The 24,543-nt window shown below is 43.5% G+C and overlaps 2 protein-coding genes across 3 annotated transcripts; one reads left to right on the forward strand and one right to left on the reverse strand.

Moving 5' to 3' along the window:
- Positions 1-1,094: 1,094 nt before the first annotated feature.
- Positions 1,095-10,473, reverse strand: vwa7 (von Willebrand factor A domain containing 7). Its single transcript, XM_029445937.1, has 17 exons — positions 10,396-10,473; positions 9,269-9,551; positions 8,883-9,116; positions 8,452-8,548; positions 6,964-7,098; positions 6,668-6,863; positions 6,347-6,516; positions 5,441-5,553; positions 5,207-5,323; positions 4,628-4,840; positions 3,824-3,950; positions 3,471-3,623; positions 3,280-3,372; positions 2,873-3,153; positions 2,241-2,377; positions 1,963-2,122; positions 1,095-1,868 (listed from the first exon to the last, which is right to left on the reverse strand). The coding sequence occupies exons 2-17, from the start codon at positions 9,515-9,517 to the stop codon at positions 1,323-1,325; spliced, it is 3,021 nt and encodes a 1,006-aa protein (XP_029301797.1). The 5' UTR covers positions 9,518-9,551; positions 10,396-10,473; the 3' UTR covers positions 1,095-1,322.
- A 1,359-nt stretch (positions 10,474-11,832) lies between these two features.
- Positions 11,833-22,312, forward strand: LOC115017412 (von Willebrand factor A domain-containing protein 5A-like). 2 transcript variants are annotated; one of them, XM_029445821.1, is made up of 21 exons: positions 11,834-11,975; positions 12,469-12,551; positions 12,793-12,995; positions 13,078-13,300; positions 13,519-13,685; positions 13,768-13,882; positions 13,994-14,142; positions 14,242-14,330; positions 14,420-14,564; positions 14,733-14,812; positions 15,006-15,120; positions 15,220-15,378; positions 15,497-15,600; positions 16,034-16,257; positions 16,356-16,394; positions 16,821-16,850; positions 17,278-17,307; positions 18,042-18,182; positions 21,580-21,740; positions 21,862-21,985; positions 22,096-22,312. In XM_029445821.1, the coding sequence occupies exons 2-21, from the start codon at positions 12,506-12,508 to the stop codon at positions 22,173-22,175; spliced, it is 2,424 nt and encodes an 807-aa protein (XP_029301681.1). In that variant the 5' UTR covers positions 11,834-11,975; positions 12,469-12,505; the 3' UTR covers positions 22,176-22,312. The 2 variants fall into 2 exon arrangements, with proteins under 2 accessions (XP_029301682.1, XP_029301681.1); XM_029445822.1 differs by lacking the exon at positions 17,278-17,307 and having other exon boundaries at positions 11,833-11,975.
- Positions 22,313-24,543: the final 2,231 nt, after the last annotated feature.

Genomic DNA, 24,543 nt, shown 5'->3' on the forward strand with positions numbered 1-24,543 from the left:
CTTTATATTCACTGCACATTTTGTGTCATGTAATGAGCAACTGCCCGAACAGTTAATCAATTCTCAGTGGAAATGTAAATTCCCTCCAGGTTGAGAGTGCATTTCAATCTCTAAACAAACAACTGATTACAAAAGTCCAACTTGCTTGTTTTCACAACTGATGTTAAATATAAATTAAACATATGTGGTGCAGGTCAAATATTACACTTGTGTTTCTTCACATGTTTCCTGAAGGACTCTGAGGCAAAGGAAAGTCCTGGAATTGAAGCGAAGCGCAGCAGATTGGTTTCTCAAAACGTTCTCGTGCGATGCATGTGTCAATTGAAATTCAACAAGTTGCACAACTGCGACATACCATGTTTATTCCTTCCTGCATATACATTTATAAACATCCAAGCAGCTACTATTAGACATTCAAACACCTTGGTATGACTGCTCTATGTGTCACTTTGTTGAAGTAGTATTTATCCAGCGAGTACTTTATATCAAACATATAAGATGAAAGTGTGTAAAATTACAATGATGTATGATAGTCAATATACGCAGTCTGGTTTATGAAACATCTACAAATGCATATTTGCATAGTGAGGAGGAGCAGAGATGACGTCATAGTTCAGTGAAAGTTCAGATGTTTGGAAAAAGGCGGAGGCAGCGGACAGAGAAGGTACGGCCCCCGGTCAACCCATGTATGAGGTTCTAGGGGAGGCGGGAAGAACCCTTAGCATGTCAAGGAGGAGCTAAGGACATGCGCCTGTGAAAAGGGCACGACAGACCTAAACTATTCTGAAGACACCCTCTAAAAACCTTATGTCAGGAAACTCCAGGTGCTAATTCAGAGGTAGAAGGGGAAAAAACAACCAGAGCATCTAAAGCTTATTAGTTTTAAAGTGTTAGAGGAAGATGTCCGAACTTCACCTGTGGCCTGGAGGGAAGACTTTTTTCTTCTTTTCTAACTTAAAGTCATCGATGATAGCAGAAATGGTACAAGACTAGACTTGGGGTGACTCGTAAAATCATAGTATTAGAAACATTTGATCTGGCTTAACATGTCAGAAGTTGCAACTGCAAATAATTCAAGTTACTGACAGTAATAATACAATATAAATGTTTTATTCAGTGCCCCTTCTTTACAAATTACAGTGGCAAACACATAATCATCAACTAAGAAAGACATCTTTCTTTGCATTAAGTGCACTTATTTCAAACTAAATTAGTTTTTTCAGTTTTATCTCTTTGTCCTTTTGTTTCTCTTTTGTGCAGCTCTTTATGTGGGCGGCTGGTATCCAGTGTTTGACCTGCAAAACATCTGTAATCCCATCGAGCTAAAGCAGAGAAGACCACAGCAGACCTAACAACAAGAACAAGAGGCCTGTGAGTGTAATCCGTCCGGCTCCACTGGTTTCTGTTCTCGTGTCTCTTAGATGCGTCTTCTGACCAGACGTTAGATGGCAGCGCTTCATGTTTCCAGCTGTGTCCCACACCAGCAGCTCAGCCTGAGCAGAGCAGCAACTGGATGTGTACCTCGCCCACAGTGGCTGAGATGATCCCGGTACCCATTCAGATACATTCAAAGGGGCGTCTCCTTTCTCTAATCTGGCTTTGTGGTGGTGATGGTGGTGGTGGCCTCCGCTGGTTGTCTTGTCCCCGTGTGCCTGTTGCTGGGACTCTTCCAGGCTCTCCTCTGTGGGTGGGGGGCTGTGGAATAAAGTCAGAATGCCTTCACCCTTCTGTAGCTGCAGGGCGGCGAGGCCGGAGCGGCCCCTGTCTGACACCACTAGAGATACGCTCCAGCTTGACTCGTTGCAAACGGAAGGACAGGTAGACTGTACTCGTGCAGCGGAGCAGGATGGTGGGGACGTGTCAGGATCCTACAAGAGAAAGAGGAAGTGATACAATGGTAAAATAAAACACAGGAGATAAATCAAAGAAACTATATCGTATTAGTTTCCAGTTAATGCTCACCGGAGGGATCACAGTCAAGTAGGCCACTGCGTAATTTGAGTCTGGAGAGTCCAGAGCGCGCACTGTGAGTGTAAGGGTGACAGTCGCTCCTGCCTGAGCTGTGGCAGGAGTGAGAAGGTCCACCTGACCGCGGAAAGACCCTTGTTCTGCAACATGGAACCTGAGGGACAGAAATGTTCCCAGTAGTTCAAATTAAGAAAATAAGCAAAATAACAGTCTTACTGTCCACTCTTGGCTGTGCAATATATATATATAAAAAAAAGGTATTTCTACTCTACCTGTGAGGTCCCCTCTTATGAAGATATCCACAGTCGTCATCAGCCGTCAGACTGAAGAGTCGGGCCGGGCCATGATTCAGGATGTCAAAGTCCACCATCGTGCTGTGACCAGGTGCCAGGCGGGGGACAGACAACACCTGAAGAGACAGAGACACACAAACTATGAAATATTATCACAACACAACAAGAGCCAGTGGATTTGAGTTCCAATAATGTGACATTTTATAAACCCGAAATCCACAAACACAGAGTTTTGAATGGAAAGTTGGAAAAGGAAAAACCATAATTTGACATTTTGGCTCTTTAGCTGCTAAATGCTCCACAATGTTCACCTGTTAGTTGCTAACTTATCTGCTGCATGAACCAAAACAGTAAAGGTGTGGGCTATAAAACCAAAACAAGGGAACTAGCTCCGTAAAGCTGAGTGATAATTGCTCCGTGGGTTTGTCACTACGAGCGACACCTTCCACATTACATGAAGTTCCTCTTTGCTTTATGATCCAACAGGTATTACTTTTGAGAAATGAACATCCATAAAGCATATTTAACAACTGAGTAACAGAACTGAAGTTATATAGATTTTAAATTCTGTCCAACATTACAGTAAATGTCTCGTTTATCATTGCGATTACCTGAATCTGAACCTGAGTGGGCTGAACCATTTCTGTGGAAACCCTCTCCAGCTTGTTTCCTCTGCTGTCTCGGCCTGTTAGTCGCACACAGAAGGGGTCTCTGGGAACTGAGTCCAGCCGTCCCACCAGCTCCTCCACAGAGAAGGACGATGATGAGGAGGAGTTCAGCTTCACCTGCTGAAGGCTCTCCCCGTCAGCTCCCAGCAGCGTCACATGACTGAAAGACGCCTCCTCGTCTAGAGCCAGACCTGTCACAGCCAGCACCAGAAACGCAGGAACACCTGAGAAATCAAATAAGACACAGGTCACTTTTGCTAAATGGCAGTCACGTCTCTGGTTGTGAGACTCACTGTGCGCTGTCACTGATACATCACTAATTATATTAGAAAGAAATCACAATCTCTTACCTGCTATTGGACTTGCCTCCACTCTGGCCAAACCTGGGTGTGTCTCATTAGTTACCGTGGCAAAGTAATACAGGAAATCTACACTGCTTTCACCTGAGGGTGCAGATCAAAAGACAAATCTTCATCTCTTCTCTCAGTTCAAGTGCAGTTAGCTAATAACTAATGTGTACAACATGTTCTTTTTCTTTTACCTATCACATTGAAGGTGAGGTGTCCGTCACTCTTGGCTTGGAGGTTCCACTGGCCTGGCTGTATAGGAGAGAGCAGACCGATGCGGTACAGACCCTCGAAGCGCTCCAACTCTGCCAGAGATCCTCCCTCGCTCAGCAGAGACTGGCTTCGGTCTAACAAGGAGAGGAAGATGAACATCTGGGCTTATTTTATTATCAACTGCAAAGAAGAGTATTGGCTTTATGAGCAAGTACAAAGTGCAGTTCACAGACGGTGGTTCCCAAAATAAATAAAAACTAATGCTGCCTGGATAAAGCTTCCAACATCTTATACACGTACATGTATACAGCTGATAGCTGTGCCCCATAGTCACCTGTTGGACTGGTAAGGATACACTCTGTCAGGATGCCAGTGACGTGTAGTGTGATGTTTTTTACTGAGCTGTCAACCCTGAAGGAATGGTAGGACTCTTTGTCACTTTCTACATGGAGGAGAGTCACCTAGGGAGGAAGGAGGGAAACAAGTGACCTTAATATCTTAACAGTAGGAGGAAGGCAACAGAGTAGGAAGGCAAAAACTACTGGAGATCCCAATGAATAACATGTCTCCACTTCAAAGACATCATCTACAATCCATTTCTCTATAATAAAACTGGATAACATGACAACGTGCATGTAAAAGGTGTCTTTGGCAGTGCTGAACATTATCCATCACTGCCAGATAATCATTGCCAAACCTTGCAGCTGTGGAAATGTTTTGTGTTTTTCAGCTCATTGTTTTAGTTTTACAGACAGCGTGTTAGTTCTCTCTCACTGCTCTCATCAACCTCATTTTATACTGCACCAGGAAGCTCACTGTACGCTACATTTGTGAAACATTTAGCAGCTGAAGAGCCGGATATTACTCACAGAAATTGGTGGAGAACAAAATCTGCGATAGAAAAGTATAAGTTTTTTGTTTTACTGAATCAATTTGCCTCTTTAGGTCTGTGAGATCATTCAAATCAAAGTAGGGAAACTGTTGCTGGTCACAATCAGTATACATAAGCGATCAGAGGAGTTGAAAGCCATGTCTACTCGCAAGTGGTCACAAGTCAATAACGTTGGTAACCAGTGAAGCCTTCTTTGCCTGAAAACATCTTTTGATTTAGTTAAACTGTAAAATGTTGGTGCTGTACCTTGTCAGCGGCTGTGTTATCCTCCACGATGGTGGAGACCCTGCGGATGTCAGAGTTGGTGGTGAATATTGTTAGTCCTCCTGACACGGAGGACAGGGAAGAGTAGAGAGAGAAACGGTCAGGGGTCAAAGCTTCCCTCCTCCTCCTCCTCCTCCTCCTCCTCCTCTTCCTCTCTGATGTGTACTTGGGGTCTTCAGTTATGAGAAACGTCACCTGTGGGGAAATCAGCCCGTAGCAATATTGGAAAAAACATGCTAAAATACAACTTGTTTGATTGCTGTCGCTGTTTTTGTCCACAATAAATATGTAAGACACAATAGGGTGCACTCATCATAAAAAACCTGTAATATACTTAATGCAATTCTACATATTTCAAGCAATCATGCAAAAATAATCAGTATCTACAAACGTAGATAACTTCTTCCTAATTTATGAATCACTTGCACTTGTCATGAATTGTTAATGTCATCAGGAGAAACTTTATTGTGGGAGATGTAACATTCATATGTATTTTATTTAGATGTAGACTTTCCAGCTGCTTTTATTAGAGAGGAACTTTCTTAAAGATTAAAAACCTACCTTGCTCTGTTTCTCAAGTGCGAGAGCCTTCACCGCATCAAACAAGTGGGTGTCTTTAGGGGAGGCGTCAGTGAACACAAAGATCTCTGACAGTGGTGGACTGTGAGTGAGGGCCAGCTGAAAACGCACAGAAGAATGGGAAAACTAGCTGCCACATGTGCTTGTAATATTCACACTGCACAACATGTTCACACAGCGGATCACTGTTACAAAAGAAACGGCTTCTAAATTCACCTGAATGGCAGAGAGACACATCTCTGGTTCGTCTCCTCCTCCCAGCGCCATCAGGTTCTCCATGTGCTGCATGAACTGGTTTGGGTCATCGGTCTCATACACTGGTCCTACCTCTGCAGAGTGCAGGAGGTAGACATGTTAGATGGGAAGCAACAGCTGTCTTTTTAAGCAGAAATAACAGCAGATCTATTTAGATTGTGAGCTTCATTTTATTGATAAAACAAATATTTAAAAGGAATAGTTCAACATTTCAGGGAAACAATCTTCTACACTAACTCTTGCAGAGAGTCTGATGGGCGGGGCGGGGCTTGGGGGGACAAAGGGAAGAGAATTGTTTGGGGTGGCGAGAAAGGAATTGTTTGTGGAGGTACATGGAGGAGTAATGTAGGAGCCGGGCAGCTTTTAGCCCAGAGCTTTATGGTTGTACATCGTCCATCTGAAGTGAACACGGGTGATTTGAGGATCATAACTATTGAACAGAGGACTGGAAATCAAGCCAAGGCCGGATTCCCAATACTACATCTGGTGAGTTTGATCTTTTTGGGATTTTTTTTTTTAATGCTTTTCATGATTTCATATTTTTTAATTTTGAAGGAAGGACATGTACTCCACTTTGTGGTTTGTTTGGACATTTCTGGATGAATTCTGCAGCCTTGTTAAGGAGGACTTTTTTGAGATGGACACAGCTTGTGGACATTACATTTGTTTTCTTGTGATGTATTTGGGGTACAGGGTTATCTTAATAAATTGTGTTGAAGCATACATTTAAGTTTCCTTATAGTGCGTCCCTTTGTGCTTCTCAAGAGGCACTCGCATTCTTTGAATTTCCTCTTTTAACCAGGTCTTAGTGTCACAGTAGCTCTCAATTTATTATTGTAATACGTAAGCTGATTGTTATGCCCCCACCTGGGTCATGGAAGGGCACAAGTAGATAAGTGCCAGGGAGCCCAGGGTTGCTGACTCTGCTCTGGATGATGGAGTGAGCCCTGAAGCGAGCGGCGGTGATCTCCTCAAACATGCTGCCTGTGGTGTCCATGACAAACACCAATGCAGGGATCTGCTTCACACTAAAGAGCCTGGCAAAGGAAGACATTCAACAGGTGAAAATTGTAAAATAATATGTTTTAATTGAACAACTCCGAGTTGAGTACAACAATTAAAGTGTTAAAGTGTTTTCTCTTTTGGGGAAATACAAGTATTACTCCTAAAACAGTCGTCAAAACCCACCTAATGAAGGTTTGATGGCCCACGGTGTCTCTGAGGTCTCTCAGTACACTCAGTGTGGCCTCTGTAGCCAAATTGGCAGCTTCCACATGGAGATAATGGTGAGGGGAGAAGAGAGGGGAGGTGCTGTCCTTGTTGATGCCCCCTTTGGCCCCCATATGGCTGCTACTGTCCATAATACCTCCATGACTACATTTGCCTGAAAATTAAAGTGAGTGCATTTTACAGAACGAGTTTGAAATGTAAAAATTAGCTTTTTTGGCAGGACTGCAGCTGTTTTTAAGTTTTCTCAGACATACCGTGAGGTTTTGGAGGGAAAGTGCTGAAGTAGCCAGTGGTGAGCAGCTGGATGTCTTGCTGTGTGTTTGTCATTCTGGGTTGGAGGTTGTCTCGACAGGTGGCACTGAAGCATTCCATACAGGTAGGAGTGTCTTCTGTGGACAGAAAGGAAGAGGCGTGAGTCTGGTATTGTTAATGCCTATTAAAGCTCCAAAGCATTACTGCAGTAGTAAACTTAAAGTAAAAAAAAATAGACCAAGTTCCTTATGTGATGTTTTGGTACCGTATGCATCAGCTATCTCTCACTACAACTACTCTGATTATTATTGTATAATTGACATTATTAGAGGGACTGCCAACATGTTAATGGCATAAAATCCCTTCAGGTTCAAGGTCATGTACTACGGTACTGTAAGGTAATAGATGGTATTTTCAGTTTACCAAAGTAATGTACATAGATAATACACCAGTAACTGGCCGCATTGCAATAAAATAAAATGTGTTCTCATCTGTAGAAATAAAGATTTTAATTAGTTGTATAACATTTTAAAGGACACAAAGTGGTACCACTCAACAGCAGTGTTGTATAGCTCTATGTCCAGATGCGTTACAATTTTACTGTAGTATTGGTCAAAAACATATTGGCATGTTACCTAACTATTATGGTAAATATATGACATGTTAGACATACATACAACTGTACAATCATGATGACCATCAATCTTGGATACACCTCCAAAATTAAGGCTGCGATTATTTTCATTATCTATGAATCTGACGATTATTTTCTCGAATAATGAATTAACCGTTTATTGTAATAAATAGCGAACATGACATTAATAAATTGTTACATTTAAGAACCTGGAACCAGTGAATGTAATGATTATAGAAAAAGTTGCTCATTTTAATTTCAATCATTTTATAGATTAATCAACTAATCGTTGCAGCTCTAACTCAGATTGTTGGCTTTTATTTTGAGGTTTCGTGCAAATTGACGGTCGCAATTTGAGAACTCGCGCGACACTTGCTGCCCAACGACCTATCCTAACCTTGGCTATCTCACTAGAGTTTTGCAAATTGAGGGTATTTTTCAATTCCTAGAAACTGAAGAGTATGTACCCATATTGAAATGTATCCAAGAGTATACTATAGCTAATTTACAAACAAAGTTAATATAGTACATTACAGTTTTAGACTACAAGTGTTGACCCAGTCATGCCTCACTTATCCACTAGTTGCTTTCAGTGTTTTTCCTTCATCCACCTGCCAACACACCTGTTTTCCATAATCATAGTTTCCATTGTTGAGTGGCCAGAATGTCAACTGTATGTTTTGGTGTGGTTGTAGAACCAGTTAGCTTGCTGCCTCTTCTAAATTCCTTTCCCCTGGTGAGCCACTATAGTTATCCTAGGTTTAACTCAACCTCACTTGCCTGTGTGTCTGCATTTGAGTCCAAATATCTGCAGTCAGAAACTGAATGGAGACAAAAGCATTATGTGAAGAATTACCTTCAGCCACAGGGATGGCAGGCTCCTCTGGCTGCAGCAGGTGGCGGTAAATGAAGCGCTGGCCCATCTCAACCCAGTTACTGTGACTGTAGAAGTCCTGGTATAGCCCAAGTTTGAAACACAAAGCAATTACTTGAGTATTCGCCAGCACATATTGATGTAATTGTCATGGGAACACTTCAGCCATTGCAACATACAAAGTAGTAACCCATGCTGGCCCAGTGTGGAAGAATGTAAATGGAGAAAAACTAAACTGCACATGCAGGCAGCCGGTTGATATTACATGTGGTGTCCCATGAGGTTAGTTCTGTAGTCAATAATTATCCTTCATGGTCCCACAAAGGGCCAACAACTGGAAGCATGGTATCAACTCAAACTGTTCTCCTCCTCCATACAGCCTCAGACCCGTCTTTTAAAGTGTCACTTTGTACCTGCAAGGAGTGGAACAGCTGACCCAAGCTGTGACGAGCACTTTGATACTCTTTGGCCCGTACTGAGAGCAGAGTCTGAGCCCAGAACTGCCGTAACATCTCCATGGCGCTGTCCACACGCTCTGAATCAAAGTGGTACACCGGGTCGGACCTGGTGGAGCTCAGGAAGTCCATGGCCGCATTGGACTTCACCACCTCTCCCACAGCTCTCCAGAAGCCACGGCCCAGTCTGGTCTACGAGGGATATAGGATTTTTATAATTAGAATAAGATATAATATGAACACAGGAGAAAAATGTCTCATTAACCCCTTTGTGTAAAATGAGAAAGTAGGTATTTTACAGTTTTTCTACTGAACGTAAAGTAAATATCCTGACATCAGCTCACCTGCTCCTCTGCATGGTTCCCCTGGTCTTTTCTGAGGCCCCTCAGAGTCTCCAGGGTGACATTGAGAATGGCCTGCTCTGTGATGTACTGGTGCGTGTGCGAGTCCAAAGACAGTGTTAACACTCGAGACCAAAAGTTGGGGAGGAAGCCCATGCATGGTGAGGCCAGGAGAAGAAGGTAAGCAAGAATAAACCAGTGCATCTGCTTTCCACTCCCTTCCCAAATTCTTCCTCTGCCCTGTGACATCATGTCCTGGAGATGGGGTGAGTACGTCTCATCCTACCTGCATGAAATAAAATAGGTTTTGCACTCTTGTACCCAATTTCATGGCCTTTTAATATGCATGGCAGTCAGCATAAGATAACTTTTAAATGTAAATGTTATTCCAGATCTTATAAATAATTTTGCTGAGCTGAACTGTTCTTTAATGAGTCAGGATTTAGTCATGGGTGTAGATGCATTGACCCAACACCTATTGTTTGCTAATGTAACGTGCTAATTTGATCAGTCTGTGCCAGTCATCCATGTCATCTCCAACTCTTTAACCCACCCAAAAAACTCCCCTTACAGTGTTCTCAGCTTTGTCTTTACAGAGCTGAGCTATTGTTCTTTGTCATCTTTATTCAGATACAATACTTTGCTTTTGTTCTCGTAGTTTGACAAGGGCATACCGAAACAAAGCATGAGGCCTATAAACAACTGCTCCCTCTGCTCTGCCAACCTGCATTCAGCATAGCAGCTTTAATTGATTGGCGTGGTCTCTTAAATTTACAGCACAAAGACTCCTCCTTTCACTCATTCTGCAGGAGTGATGCAATATCTAACACTCGTACACATACTATTAAATACATTTTGAATTGCAACATTTTTCAAATGTCTAACTCGTATTGTGATTCACTTTAGGTTCCTGTTTTGCTCGGTTTCACCGTCAACAAACTTAAGGCATGCAAGTACAGTATTAACTACAGCTTGGCTTCACATCAAACTTCCTCCTTCGTCACAGTGAAATAAATGTAATTTCTATAGGAAGACTTAATAAATGTTGCTTAATAATGGTTTGTATATTACCAGGTGACTACAAACGTTTGTTTAAAGATACTTTTTACAAAAGATTAAAATGTTCTCACCTCAGTTCATCGTGGTTGACTACTTTTCTTAGGTTTTGTTCAGACACCAGAGCCTTTAGCAGAGCTATCACAGTCCTGTGTGTGTGTGCAGAGGAACACCACACATGTACGTGTATATGACCACTTAGACTTTTGCCGCAAACTGTCAGCAGAAAAAAAACTGTGCAAAGTGTCCCTGTCCGTGTAGCCAAATTGAGTCTTCACATTTGTATGTCCTTGGGCTCGTGTCTCTGGCCAGCTCCTCCAGTGAGAAAAATAACAACCAAGATATCAATGGAAGAAGGACTTTGTTTAACTGGGATAAGAGTCTGGTTGACGCTGAGTGGTCTTTGGTGCGTTTCTTAGCGTAGGGGGCACACCATGAGGCAGAGGACATCTCGTCATGGCTCCCCTACAGCCTTGTTCCCCTCCTTACCCCCATTATTGCACGGTGCATTGAATCACCACAATAGGGCCGCATATATTACCAGCCAGGGTGTTCAACTTAGGCTTTCCCCAACCCCCCCTTCCCTCCATCCATCACTCTCTCTTTTCCTCACAAAACCGAAAAACAACTGCAAACACTACAAGCCCTTCGTCTCTCCCTAGTTACCCACATTTCTGACGGCATTGCAAAGAAGGGCATCAGTTGCTAGCCAACGCTATAGGGAAGGTGTTGAACTTCAGTTTGTTGTAAAAAAAGAAAAGGTGAATGATCATTTTCAGCTTTGGTATTCTTTCAAGGGTTTGGTTCTGGTATGTTTCTCATAATTAAATAACGCATATTATATTTGATCCTATTTTAGTTATGGCGTGAATGGGACAAAGACAAAAGATGTGATGCAGAAAGGGTTGTGACCATGGTATGTTTGCAACACGTTTGCAAACCACAAGAAGTCTGTCAGGTTTTTGTATTCGTCTGATGAGCATGAGAAGTCAGTGGGAGGCTTAACCGCTTATCATGTGTACATGGTTGTTGTGATGAAACTGGGTCATGACGATGTAATGTCTGCTGCAAAGCTAGTCTGAGAAAGCGTTGTTACCCACAAGATGGAACAGGAAACATGCTCTAACCTCACCTGCAGCTGGCTTCCAGTAAATCTGGAGGTTTAGTACAATAGTAGCCTCTAGGACTTCACTAATTGAGTTACATGCATGGCACACAGCCTAAAAAAAAATTCCATCATACCCTGACTTTTTGGTGTTATGCGGTTAAAATCTCTTATCTTTACCACAAAAAAACAAACAAACTCTAAATTCATTTTTAAATTTACTTTCGTTTTCATTTTAAAATATGATTCACAAGCCTTTTCTTTGTATCTGTATGCTGCAGATCAGACTAGGCGTTCGCCCAGCAGATAAACTGTAGAAAACAAAATTAAGATTCTTGTTAATTGCATTACCCATTTCAAGACGAAAACATACGTAACTAACCCACAGCTGAGAGGGTGACTCTAATGCCGAGCAGCGTCACAGAGGCAGGTTAGTAACAGGTAAACTCCACCTGTCAGGTGCGCAACCTGTGGGCGTGGCTTGGGTTTGACTGAAAACCAGAAGCTCCCGGACTCTTGCTTGTGGCAGAGTGGACTTTCATCGCAGAGGTAGGCCCAGATATATTGTTTTCATGATCGGAATATAAATTTAAAATAAAAGGGGTTTTGCTGACTGTATAGCCCGCAGTAGTGTAAATGGCAGGATGTTTATGCGGTGTTCAAACTAAACTTTTTCCTGTCGTCCAACATTTAATTCTAACAAGTTTCTTGCAGACTGTCCATTTACAGTAATATTACATAATGTATGGCTAGAGATTGAACATGCAAACCTACAGGCTTATAACAAAAGACAAATGTAATGTAGAGTTCAGTAGGTTAATATTTGACTGAGCTCACACATACCTTACTGTGATTAATTTCAACGGCTAATTTATAAAGCATGACTCCATCATATGAACAATCAGTTTTTACTCAAATGTAGCTAATACGACTTATGTGAACGAATTGTCCAGGAAATTAAAATACACATAATTTCCTAACGTGAATTGATTCCTTTGCTGTGTTTTTGTGAGCAGAACTGAGTTTATTTCCTGTTTTACAGCAATAACTTCCTGAACAGTGTAACTTGTTGAACAGGCATGATGGTAAACCTCTGTGGTCTGCTCAATGCTAATAAGGAACCAGGTACATAGCTGTTAGAAAACAAAGGCCTATACAATTTTGCAATATGTGCAATAATGATTGTGAGTGTGAATATTTTGGATTGTGTGTGTGCTGATATTTTAATATCTTAATCATATCATGCTTAAGTGTGTGTTTGGGATTAACGGTGGCAGGAAGGGGCTTTTCCAAACATCTTTAAAATGTAAACGCACAAAGAATATCCACACACTGTTCATCGAGTTTCCTTCTGTTTGCCGGTCAGTTCCTCTGAAGAGCGTGGAGGTGGAGCTGGAGGTGAGGGACCATGTGGCTACAGTGGTGTCCACTCTGAACTATGAGAACAAGGAGGACAAACCACTAGAGGCTGTTTTTGTCTTCCCTCTGCCTGGAGATGCCGCTGTCTGTCACTTCAGTGCCAAGATTGGACAGACACAGATTGTAGCTGAGGTGAAGGAGAAACAGAAGGTGAGCTGGAGGAAGACTTGCTCATTACGAAGGAGCTTAAAAACACAGTGAATGTTGCTGACATGTGTCCTCTGTACTCCAGGCTCGTGAGGAGTACGATGATGCTCTGAGCTCCGGTCAGCAGGCCTTCCTGTTGGAGGAGAGTGAGCAGAGTCCAGATATATTCTCTCTGAGTGTGGGCAGTCTGCCTCCAGGAGAGAGCGCCTCCATCAGGCTGGAGTACGTCACTGAGCTGGCTGTGCAGGCCGATGAAGGGCTGAGGTTTATTCTGCCTGCTGTGCTCAACCCTCGCTACCAACCACAGGGTAATAATAACCTGCACACACCTTCATCCAAGACTCAAAGTGTACACTACACCTGTCCATACAGAGTGTTTTATTGCAACAGTCACACACCTTGAGACTACAAAGCACTTATTCTGCAAGAGCTGTTTTAAAAGAAAAAGAGTCTGACGCACATTTAATGGATGGAACCTGGAGATGGAGATTCCTAACTTGTTTCCTTCCTCTCATAATGTTTACAGGTAGTGAAGGTGGCAGTGTCCAGGTGACCTCTGTTCCAGCCTCTCTGGTGCCCTACAGTCTGTCTTTCTCTGCCCGAGTGTCCTCTCCTCGTCCAGTCTCTAAAGTAGAGTCCAACTGTCCCCTGGACCCTCTCCAGTACCTCAACACAGAGCAGAGCCAGGCCACGGTAGGTAGAGTGCTGATGTGTGTGTGATTTTGAAATATATATCTCTTCATTTATGTTTCTGAGTGGATTTTGTGAACTGCAGGTCAAGTTGGCTGCAGGACACAAGTTTGACAGAGATGTTGAGCTGCTGATTTATTACAAAGATGCCCACCAGCCCACTGCTGTGGTGGAGGCAGGACAGGCCTCTGCCAAGCCTGGTGAGTGCAACTTAGTGAAAGATAGTTACCTTCATCTTCCAACTGATACTTATGTTTGAATGAAGGGTAAAACACATATTTGTGGTCTTTTCTTCTCTCTCTGTGTTTCAGGCTCTCTGATGGGGGATCCAGTAGTGATGCTGAGCCTGTACCCTGAGTTCCCTCAGGCTGTCATGTCTTCACTCGCCTCATGTGGAGAGTTTGTGTTCTTATTGGATCGATCTGGCAGTATGTCGGGGGCACGTATAAAGAGTGCCAGGGTATCTATTCATTATTCATTATGTTTTATTTCTATCATAACATCCTTCAGTGTCCCTCTCACACAGTGGCCTTCACTATCTTCTCTCTCCTCTCTTCAGGATACTCTGCTGCTCCTGTTGAAGAGTTTACCAATGGGCTGCTATTTCAACATCTACAGTTTCGGGTCCAGCCATGAACACATCTTCCCGTAAGGCACTTGCTATTATTACTCAGTCCAAGAAATTGTTCCTGTTTTTGGTGTTTATGGTTGTACATGAATGTTTGTATTGGTGGCAGTAAGAGTGTGGAGTACAGCCAGGAGACCATGGAAGAGGCTCTGAAGAAAGTTGAAGAGATGAATGCTAATCTGGGAGGAACAGAGATCCTGAAGCCCCTAAAAGATATTTACAGCCAGCCCTGCATTCCCAATCAACCCAGACAAGTAACACACACACACACACACACCACACACCACACACACATATATATTTCTACTGTTCTATTGTTTAGCAGGTTCATCTTACTACACCTTGTTCTTTACACTTTCCCACTAAAACAACGTTTGTTACTAAAACAGAAATCTAACACGCATGTAAACTTTCCTCCTCAGCTATTTGTCTTTACTGACGGAGAGGTGGGGAACACCAAAGAAGTCATAAATCTGGTGAAGAAGAATTCAGGTTCCCACAGGTGACACTTCATTATAATTATTCTATCTTGCAGTATTTCTTCTTAGATTCTCATTTTGTTTTTACTTACCTTATTTTCTCTTTTATACATATCTAATTAGCCAACTGCAACCGACTCCTCCTCTGTAGTTGTTGTGCATATGATAATGCAGAACTTGAATATGTCTCATGTTCTAATGCTTTGTGTATTCCAGGTGCTTCTCTTTTGGGATTGGGGAAGGGGCCAGTTCTGCTCTTATCAATGGGTTGGCCAAGGAAGGAGGAGGTCACGCTCAGTTCATCACAGGGACTGACAGGATGCAACCTAAAGTAATAAAGACATGAAAACACAATGAAGCTGTCAAATGAAACAATGCATCATCAAATCATCTTTCCAGTTATTTAAAACGCAGTGTTTTTACTCATCAGGTGATGCAGTCGCTGCGTTTTGCTCTGCAACCAGCCGTGGTGGACATCTCAGTCACGTGGGATTTACCAAAGGGAGTCTCTGTCACTGCTCTGTCTCCACCAATCACAGCACTTTTCCAGGGTCAAAGGTCACTGATTTATGGCCAGCTCACTGGACAGGTAGGAGCAGCACCACCTCAGTGTGAAATAAGTCTCTGGTTTGACTTGTCAGGTGTAAAAATAATAATAATATGAATAACTTATCTTATATGATCACAATGCTGTAATGCTTTCTCAGAGTTCAGAGGCAGCAGAGGGCTGTGTGACGGTGAAGTACAGCCTGGCAGGCCATCCCTCTCAGAACCAGCTGCACTTCAGTCTCCAACCTGCAGAGGACACTGGGTAAAACATGTTTTGGTTGGTCAGCAGAAGTACAATAAAGAGTTTATTTTACAGATGTTTGCAATCGCCTACATTTGTCCCTACATGGACTTTACAACGATATATGCTGTTTACAACATACACTAAAGGAGACAGGGAAAAATAAAACAATATAAAAAATAAAGATTTAAAATGGCAATAATGTTTGAGACCAAATACTGTGCTAAATAGCAAAATTTAGCATGCTAATACACTAAACTAAGCTAGTGAGTATGGGAAACCTTATCATTAGCATGTTAGAATACTGACGGGAGCCTCTGTGTAGTACTCTTAGTCTTGTTGTAGCATTAAGAGTTTAATTGACCTCTAATGTCCTGATACTCTTACAGTAGATCACTATTTTTGCATTCATACTAATGAAAGGTAAAATCCACCTGTGATCTCCTGTCTGCAGACTAACAGTCCACAGGTTGGCTGCTCGGACTCTGATTCGCTCCCTGGAGATGGAGGAGACAGAGCGCAGAGGAGAGCAAGATGAAGGAGTGAAGAAGAAGAAGGTGGTGGAGCTCAGTGTCCAATCAGGAGTGAGCAGTGCCTTCACTTCCTTCATTGCTGTCAACAAAGGCAACGGCGAGACCATTCAAGGACCTCTGGTGCGCAGAAATGATCCAACACTTTGTGAGTCATTCTAATAAGCTCATAAATGTGTCATTTAGTGGATATGTTTAGTTGCATGTCTCATGTCTTGACTAAATACTCTTTTTTTTATCTCAAAGTGATGCAGTGCTATATGGTGTCAGGTCTTCCACTGATGTGTAAGTAAAAAGCTGAATGAAGTGGAACAATCATCAGAGTATCTCTGTAAATGAATGTAAACAATAGAAGACATTTCTGTAATGGAATTGCTCTTTATCTTTTTGCAGCTTTGTCTGCATGTCCAGCAGGAGTTGTTTTGGCTCTAGTGTCCTTTGGTAGTAATCATCATATTAGACAACATGCAAAGTGTTTAGTGCAGCAAGTGCTGAAGGGTGAGCTGTCATATGTGCATGAGCTAGTGTGCACATTAGTGTTTGCACATATGTGGGTATGGAGGGATGTGTGTGCCCTTAATATATATTTTAACTTTCAACTTGTGAGTTATTCTAATAAGCTCAGAAATGTTTAATTTAGTGGATATTTTTTGTTGTATGTCTCATATCTTGATCTCGTATTCTATTTTTTTTGTTTTTTTTATCTCATAGACGAAATGTCCTGTGATATGCCAGAAATGAGTAAGTAAAAAGCTGAATGAGAGTGGAACAATCATCAGAGTATCTCTGTAAATGAATGTAAACAATAGAAGACATTTCTGTAATGGAATTGCTCTTTATCTTTTTGCAGCTTTGTCTGCATGTCCAGCAGGAGTTGTTTTGGCTCTAGTGTCCTTTGGTAGTAATCATCATATTAGACAACATGCAAAGTGTTTAGTGCAGCAAGTGCTGAAGGGTGAGCTGTCATATGTGCATGAGCTAGTGTGCACATTAGTGTTTGCACATATGTGGGTATGGAGGGATGTGTGTGCCCTTAATATATATTTTAACTTTCAACTTGTGAGTTATTCTAATAAGCTCAGAAATGTTTAATTTAGTGGATATTTTTTGTTGTATGTCTCATATCTTGATCTCGTATTCTATTTTTTTTGTTTTTTTTATCTCATAGACGAAATGTCCTGTGATATGCCAGAAATGAGTAAGTAAAAAGCTGAATGAGAGTGGAACAATCATCAGAGTATCTCTGTAAATGAATGTAAACAATAGAAGACATTTCTGTAATGGAATTGCTCTTTATCTTTTTGCAGCTTTGTCTGCATGTCCAGCAGGAGTTGTTTTGGCTCTAGTGTCCTTTGGTAGTAATCATCATATTAAGCAACATGTAAAGTGCTTAGTGACCAACTTGTGAATCATGTTAATAATCTTAGAAACCAGTTGTTTGTGATTTATATTTATCTTTACTCATTCTCAGGTAACGTGCTGACCTAATGCTCTTTTTCTGTTTAATCTTAAAGTTGTATGTACTTCAAATACAGTACATGAAAAACACTGAGCACATGACATGAACTACTGTATGTAGGAGTTCTGGCAGCCCTGGGTTACGCTGCTCGGATTTATTTGAGAGCTCTCTGGAATAGCGGAGCCTTTAACGTTGCCTTGTTTTAAGAGTTTTCTTAAATTGTAATTTTCCCACATTAAAGAGACGTACCGTTGCATTGGGAGACATCTCTTCACAGGAATGTTCTCGGGCAGTGGATTTATTGTGAAACAAATCCAGAGAGTAGCTCTGTGCTGGACAGACTGCTGAGAGGAACTAACTACACTGGGGGTGTTCTTTATAATACAGGAATAATTCACTAAATTGTTTTAATAAATGTTCTATATCAATGTTCTAAATGCTGTATCACAATGTGTTTACTCTGCTCTCAACAGCATGTGCGAGAAAAGCTAAGGCTCCCAGCAGCCCAGGGTTTCTCTCTAATATGAAGAAGAAGCGAGTTGTCTTCAAGCGAGCCCAGTCTGAGGCTGACCATCTGTCTCCACAGTCAGATGGTCAGCACGTTAATGATGCTTGTAAGTAGACTCATGCACACAGCTGACACTTCCCACTATTTACAGCACGTTAGGGCAGATATTACATTCATCGTTTAGTCTTTTTATAGTTGTGACCATGGACTGTTGTGCAACAAAGAGATGCCTGTCTTTCCCAAATCACAGCTGGTATCAGAACATGAAATATTTCTAAAGCACTAGATTTGTTCCGCCATCCTGTGGGCCCACCACTCATGGGAAAAACCGCTGGGGTCGGGTGCGCTGTCACACGGGTGGCAGTGATGGTCAGGGACCTCGACGGACCAGACCCGGGCAGCAGAGGCTGGCTCTGGGGACGTGGAACGTCACCTCTCTGTGGGGGAAGGAGCCGGAACTAGTGCGGGAGGTGGATCGCTACCAGTTGGATCTGGTGGGGCTTACCTCCACGCACAGTCTTGGCTCTGGAACCGTACTCCTGGATAGGGGTTGGACTCTATTCTTCTCCGGAGTTGCCCAAGGTGTGAGGCGTCGGGCCGGGGTGGGGATACTCACTAGCCCCCGGCTGAGCGCCGCTACGTTGGAGTTTATCCCGGTGGACGAGAGGGTCGCCTCCCTACGCCTTCGGGTTATGGGGGGGAAAACTCTGACTGTTGTTTGTGCCTATGCCCCAAACCGCAGTTCTGAGTATTCGGCCTTCTTAGAGACCCTGAATGGAGCCCTGCAGGGGGCTCCAGTAGGGGACTCCGTAGTCTTGCTGGGAGACTTCAACGCACACGTGGGAAACGATGGAGACACCTGGAGAGGCGTGATTGGGAGGAAGGGCCTCCCTGATCTAAACCCGAACGATCGTTTGTTGTTGGACTTCTGTGCTAGTCATGGAATGGCCATAACAAACACCATGTTCGAACATAAGGATGCTCATAAGTGCACGTGGTACCAGAGCACCCTAGGCCAAAGGTCAATGATCGATTTCGTAATCGTATCATCTGATCTGAGGCCGCATGTTTTGGACACTCGGGTGAAGAGAGGGGCGGAGCTGTCGACTGATCACCATCTAGTGGTGAGTTGGATCAAGGGGTGGGTGAAGACTCTGGACAGACCTGGTAAACCCAAACGGGTAGTGCGGGTGAACTGGGAATGTCTGGAGGAAGCCCCTGTCCTGGGGATCTTTAACTCACACCTCCGGCGGAGCTTTTCAGCCATCCCTGTGGAGGTTGGGGGCATTGAACCTGAGTGGGCGATGTTCAAAACCTCTATTGCTGAAGCTGCGGTGATGAGCTGTGGTCTCAAGGTCTTAGGTGCCTCAAGGGGCGGTAACCCTCGAACACCGTGGTGGACCCCGGTGGTCAGGGAAGCCGTCCGACTGAAGAAGGAGTCCTTCCGGGTTATGTTATCCGGGAGGACTCCGGAAACAGTTGCAGGGTATCGAAGGACTAGAAGGGCGGCAGCTTCTGCCGTGTCAGAGGCAAAGCAGCGGGTGTGGGAGAAGTTCGGAGAAGCTATGGAGAAGGACTTTCGGTCGGCACCACGGTGCTTCTGGAAAACCATCCGGCACCTCAGGAGGGGGAAGCGAGGAACCATCCAAGCTGTGTACAGCAAGGGTGGGACCCTGCTGACTTCAACTGAGAAGGTTATTGGCCGGTGGAAGGAGCACTTTGAGGAACTCCTGAATCCGACTAACACGCCCTCTATGGTTGAGGCAGAGCTGGAAGCTGATGGGGGATCATCGTCAATTACCCTGATGGAAGTCACTGAGGTAGTCAAACAACTCCACAGTGGCAAAGCCGCAGGGGTTGATGAGATCCGTCCAGAAATGCTGAAGGCTTTGGGTGTTGAGGGGCTGTCTTGGTTGACACGCCTCGTCAACATTGCGTGGAAGTCTGGGACAGTGCCTAGGGGTTGGCAGACCGGGGTGGTGGTTCCCCTATTTAAAAAGGGGGACCAGAGAGTGTGTGCCAACTACAGGGGTATCACACTTCTCAGCCTCCCTGGTAAAGTCTACTCCAAGGTACTGGAAAGGAGGGTTCGGCCGGTAGTCGAACCTCTGATTGAAGAGGAACAATGCGGATTCCGTCCTGGTCGTGGAACAACAGACCAACTCTTTACTCTTGCAAGGATCCTGGAGGGGGCCTGGGAGTACGCCCATCCGGTCTACATGTGTTTTGTGGATCTGGAGAAGGCGTATGACCGGGTCCCCCGGGTGATACTGTGGGAGGTGCTGCGGGAGTATGGGGTGAGGGGGTCACTTTTGAGGGCCATCCAATCCCTGTACGCCCAAAGCGAGAGTTGTGTCCGGATACTCGGCAGTAAGTCGGACTCGTTTCCCGTGAATGTTGGCCTCCGCCAGGGCTGCGCTTTATCACCAATCCTGTTCGTGATTTTCATGGATAGGATATCGAGGCGTAGTCGTGGAGGAGAGGGGTTGCAGTTTGGTGACCTGAGGATCTCATCGCTGCTCTTTGCAGATGATGTGGTCCTTATGGCATCATCGGGCTGTGACCTTCAACAGTCACTGGATCGGTTCGCAGCCGAGTGTGCAGCGGTTGGGATGAGGATCAGCACCTCCAAATCTGAGGACATGGCTCTCAGCAGGAAACCGGTGGATTGCCTACTCCGGGTAGGGAATGAGCCATTACCCCAAGTGAAGGAGTTCAAGTACCTCGGGGTCTTGTTCGCGAGTGAGGGGACAATGGAGCGAGAGATTGGCCGGAGAATCGGAGCAGCGGGGGCGGTATTACAGTCACTTTACCGCACCGTTGTGACGAAAAGAGAGCTGAGCCAGAAGGCAAAGCTCTCAATATACCGGTCGATCTTCGCACCTACCCTCACCTATGGTCATGAAGGCTGGGTCATGACCGAAAGAACGAGATCACGGGTACAAGCGGCCGAAATGGGTTTTCTCAGACGGGTGGCTGGCGTCTCCCTTAGAGATAGGGTGAGAAGCTCAGCCATCCGTGAGAGACTCGGAGTAGAGCCGCTGCTCCTTTACGTTGAAAGGAGCCAGTTGAGGTGGTTCGGGCATCTAGTAAGGATGCCACCTGGGCGCCTCCCTAGGGAGGTGTTCCAGGCACGTCCAGCTGGGAGGAGACCCCGGGGAAGACCCAGGACTCGGTGGAGAGATTATATCTCCTCACTGGCCTGGGAACGCCTCAGGATCCCCCAGTCGGAGCTGGAGGATGTGGCCCGGAGAAGGGAAGATTGGGGTTCCTTACTGGAGCTGCTGCGCCCGCGACCCGATCCCGGATAAGCGGTAGACGATGGATGGATGGACTAGATTTGTTCCAGAATTGTGTTTATTGTGACTGAGAGTGAATATTGTAAAACACGGTAACCAAAGTCAATATAAAGTTATATTTTATATTTATATAGCCAAGATGTAGTAAACATTTCCTAAATCATAGGCCTACAAGTATACTAATCTATACATATTTTATTTTAGCATCTTCCTCAGCAAATAGCTCTCCCCAGCAGCCACCCAGAGACCCTCTGCTGCAGCTGGTCTTCCTCCAGAAGGCGTCTGGCTGCTGGGTGCTGGATCCAGCTCTGGCTGCTGCACTGGGAAAGACCAGCGAGGAGGTGGAAAAGCCCAAACCTGCATCGGTATATTAGTAATGGGCCTATTTTTCATGTGAAAGAATTTGTGCTACTTCTTCTTTGTTCTCTTTGATTTTGTTTCCCCTGTCTAACTGTTCCGTGTTTTATTCTTTGATTTGTGAATTAGGTCAATAAAGAAGTGTGGGCCACCATTCTGGCTCTGATCTGGCTTCATGGTTTCAAGATGGACGCTCAGGAAGAGTGGGAGCTTCTGGCTATGAAGGCTGCGTCATGGCTCCGTGCTCAGAATGGTAATAACTGGAATAATAAGAGATGAGCTGTTGTTTTTAAGAGTGTGTGCTGGTAAAGATGAGCAATTCAGTTCCCTCTGCTGATGTTGTGTTATGTGTTTTGTTTTCAGCACCGTGTGTGACCGAGTGTGTGGACGCTGGAAACTCTCTGCTGGGTTGTAAGGTGCAGAAAGATGTCCTGGGACTCTGAGGTTTTCATTAAAGTGGCTTCTCTTTAAGTTTGGTGCGCAGAAGCAGATTTGCACCATCCTACAACCTTTACTTTATCAACGTCGCTCCATACTATCTACCTATTAAATGATTTAATAAATCTTTGTTTTCCCCTCATTTATTGGTCTTTTGAATGTGTAGTCTACATAATTTGGTTTTATCATTGTTAAAGTAAATGATGTCTTATAATTGTCTTATTTGTGTCTAAATCAAATGAAAATTAAACTTGGAGCTTTGAACAAAATGAGCATTAATGGATTGATTTCAGACCTCACACCTGTTTTATTCATTGTGCAGTAAAAACAGTGCACAGGAATGCAAATCAAACCTTTATTAAAAGGAACTCAGACACAAGAATGGTGAACTCAAATGCACGACTCCGAGACGGATGTAAAGTAACAAAATAAAATGCTTTACTGCAAACAAAGTACAAAACAATAGCGCTCACAAGGAGGAATACAAACAAAGTATCACTATAAAGACTCACTCATAAGGAGGAGAATAATGAATAACACAAAGTACCAAACAAAAGATCCCTCTCTCAGAGGATATCAACCATCCAAATACAAAACGCTCACAAAAAAAAGCTAAACTGACCTGATCACTAGAACGATACTCAAATCAAATGTATTTGTATAGCCCAATATCACAAATTATACATTTGTCTCAGTGTGCTTTACAGACTGTACAGGTTACGACACCCTCTGTCCTTAGACCCTCGCATCGCACAAGGAAAAACTTCCTAAAAGAAACCTCAGAGAGAGCAACTGAGGAGGGATCCCTCTCCCAGGATGGACAGACGTGCAATAGATGTTGTGTGTACAGGATAAACAACATAGTACAAATACAACATTTGACAGAAGCGATGTGTTGAAAAAGAGAAAGTTTGGATGAATCCAGGAAAATGTCAAAAAGGCTTCCCGGTGTCCAGCAGGACCAGGGCAGCAGGCGCAGCCACGATTCCTGATCCTGACGTAAACTTTATCAGCGGCAACCTGCCACATGAGAGACAGAAACTCCGGGGATGATGCCCCGGATGATGAGGTAGTGACCTACATTTACATAAATGCATACAGATAGAGAGGGAGAAGAAGAGAGAGGGAGGGGAGGAGAAAGGAAGAGAGCAGGGAGGTGTCCCCTGGCAGTCTAAGCCTATAGCAGCATAACTAGGGGCTGATCCAGGGCAAACCTGAGCCAGCCCTAACTATAAGCTTTATCAAAAAGGAAAGTCTTTAGCCTACTCTTAAATGTGGAGAGGGTGTCTGCCTCCTGAACACAAACTGGAAGCTGGTTCCACTGGAAAGGAGCTTGATAGCTGAAGGCTCTGGCTCCTGTCAGGTAAATTAATCCATATTGGAAAGACTATCGTATGTATTTGTTTACCTCAATCAATATATATATATATATATATATATATATATATATATATATATATATATATATATATATATATATATATATATATATATATATATATATATATATATATATATATATATATATATATATATATATATCTACACTACGAATATGTTTCTCTGCAATTATGTATTTTCTGCACTGAGTGTATTACAAACATAATAGGGGCACTTCCCCTTTAATAAAACGGGTCAACAAACCATTACTTCCTGACTGCTGACGGAGGAACGTGTTGGCGCCAAACTGGGACCAATGAGGAGAAGGTCAACGCCTACTCCATGTATTAGATGCAATGATTTCAAATGTTTGGGGACACACTGGAGCGGAGCCGTGAGACCGCAACGATGGGGCTCTTTGAGCCATGCGGTCTATGGAAACGGCGACGCAAAATGTGTCCTCAGCTGAGAATATTTTCTATGTTTGACTTATCACGTTAAATAAATATATCGATTGAACTAGAGGATTGCTGTTTTGATTCGACATTTAAGCTCCGAGTTCTTCAGCTTTGTCCCAACCCTTTACTCCCATTGTACTCTTAGAGACTTTAGGAACCACAAGTAACCCTGCAGTCTGGGAGCGCAATGCTCTAGTTGGTTTATAAGATACTATGAGATCTTTAAGATATGCTGGAGCCTGACCATTAATTGCTTTGTAAGTCAGGGGAAGGATTTTGAATTCAATTCTGTATTTTATCGGGAGCCAGTGCAGAGCAGCTAATACAGGAGTAATATGATCCCGTTTCCTTGTTCTTGTCAATACACGTGCCGCTGCATTTTGGATCAACTGAAGAGTCTTAAGCGACTTTTTGGGACAACCTGATAACAATGAGTTGCAGTAATCCAGCCTTGAAGTAACAAATGCATGGACTAGTTTTTTTGCATCATTTTGAGACAGGATGTGTCTTATTTTTGCAATGTTACGTAGATGAA

This window comes from Cottoperca gobio, chromosome 13 (assembly GCF_900634415.1).
Source record: "Cottoperca gobio chromosome 13, fCotGob3.1, whole genome shotgun sequence".
In the NCBI taxonomy this organism is placed as follows: domain Eukaryota; kingdom Metazoa; phylum Chordata; class Actinopteri; order Perciformes; family Bovichtidae; genus Cottoperca; species Cottoperca gobio.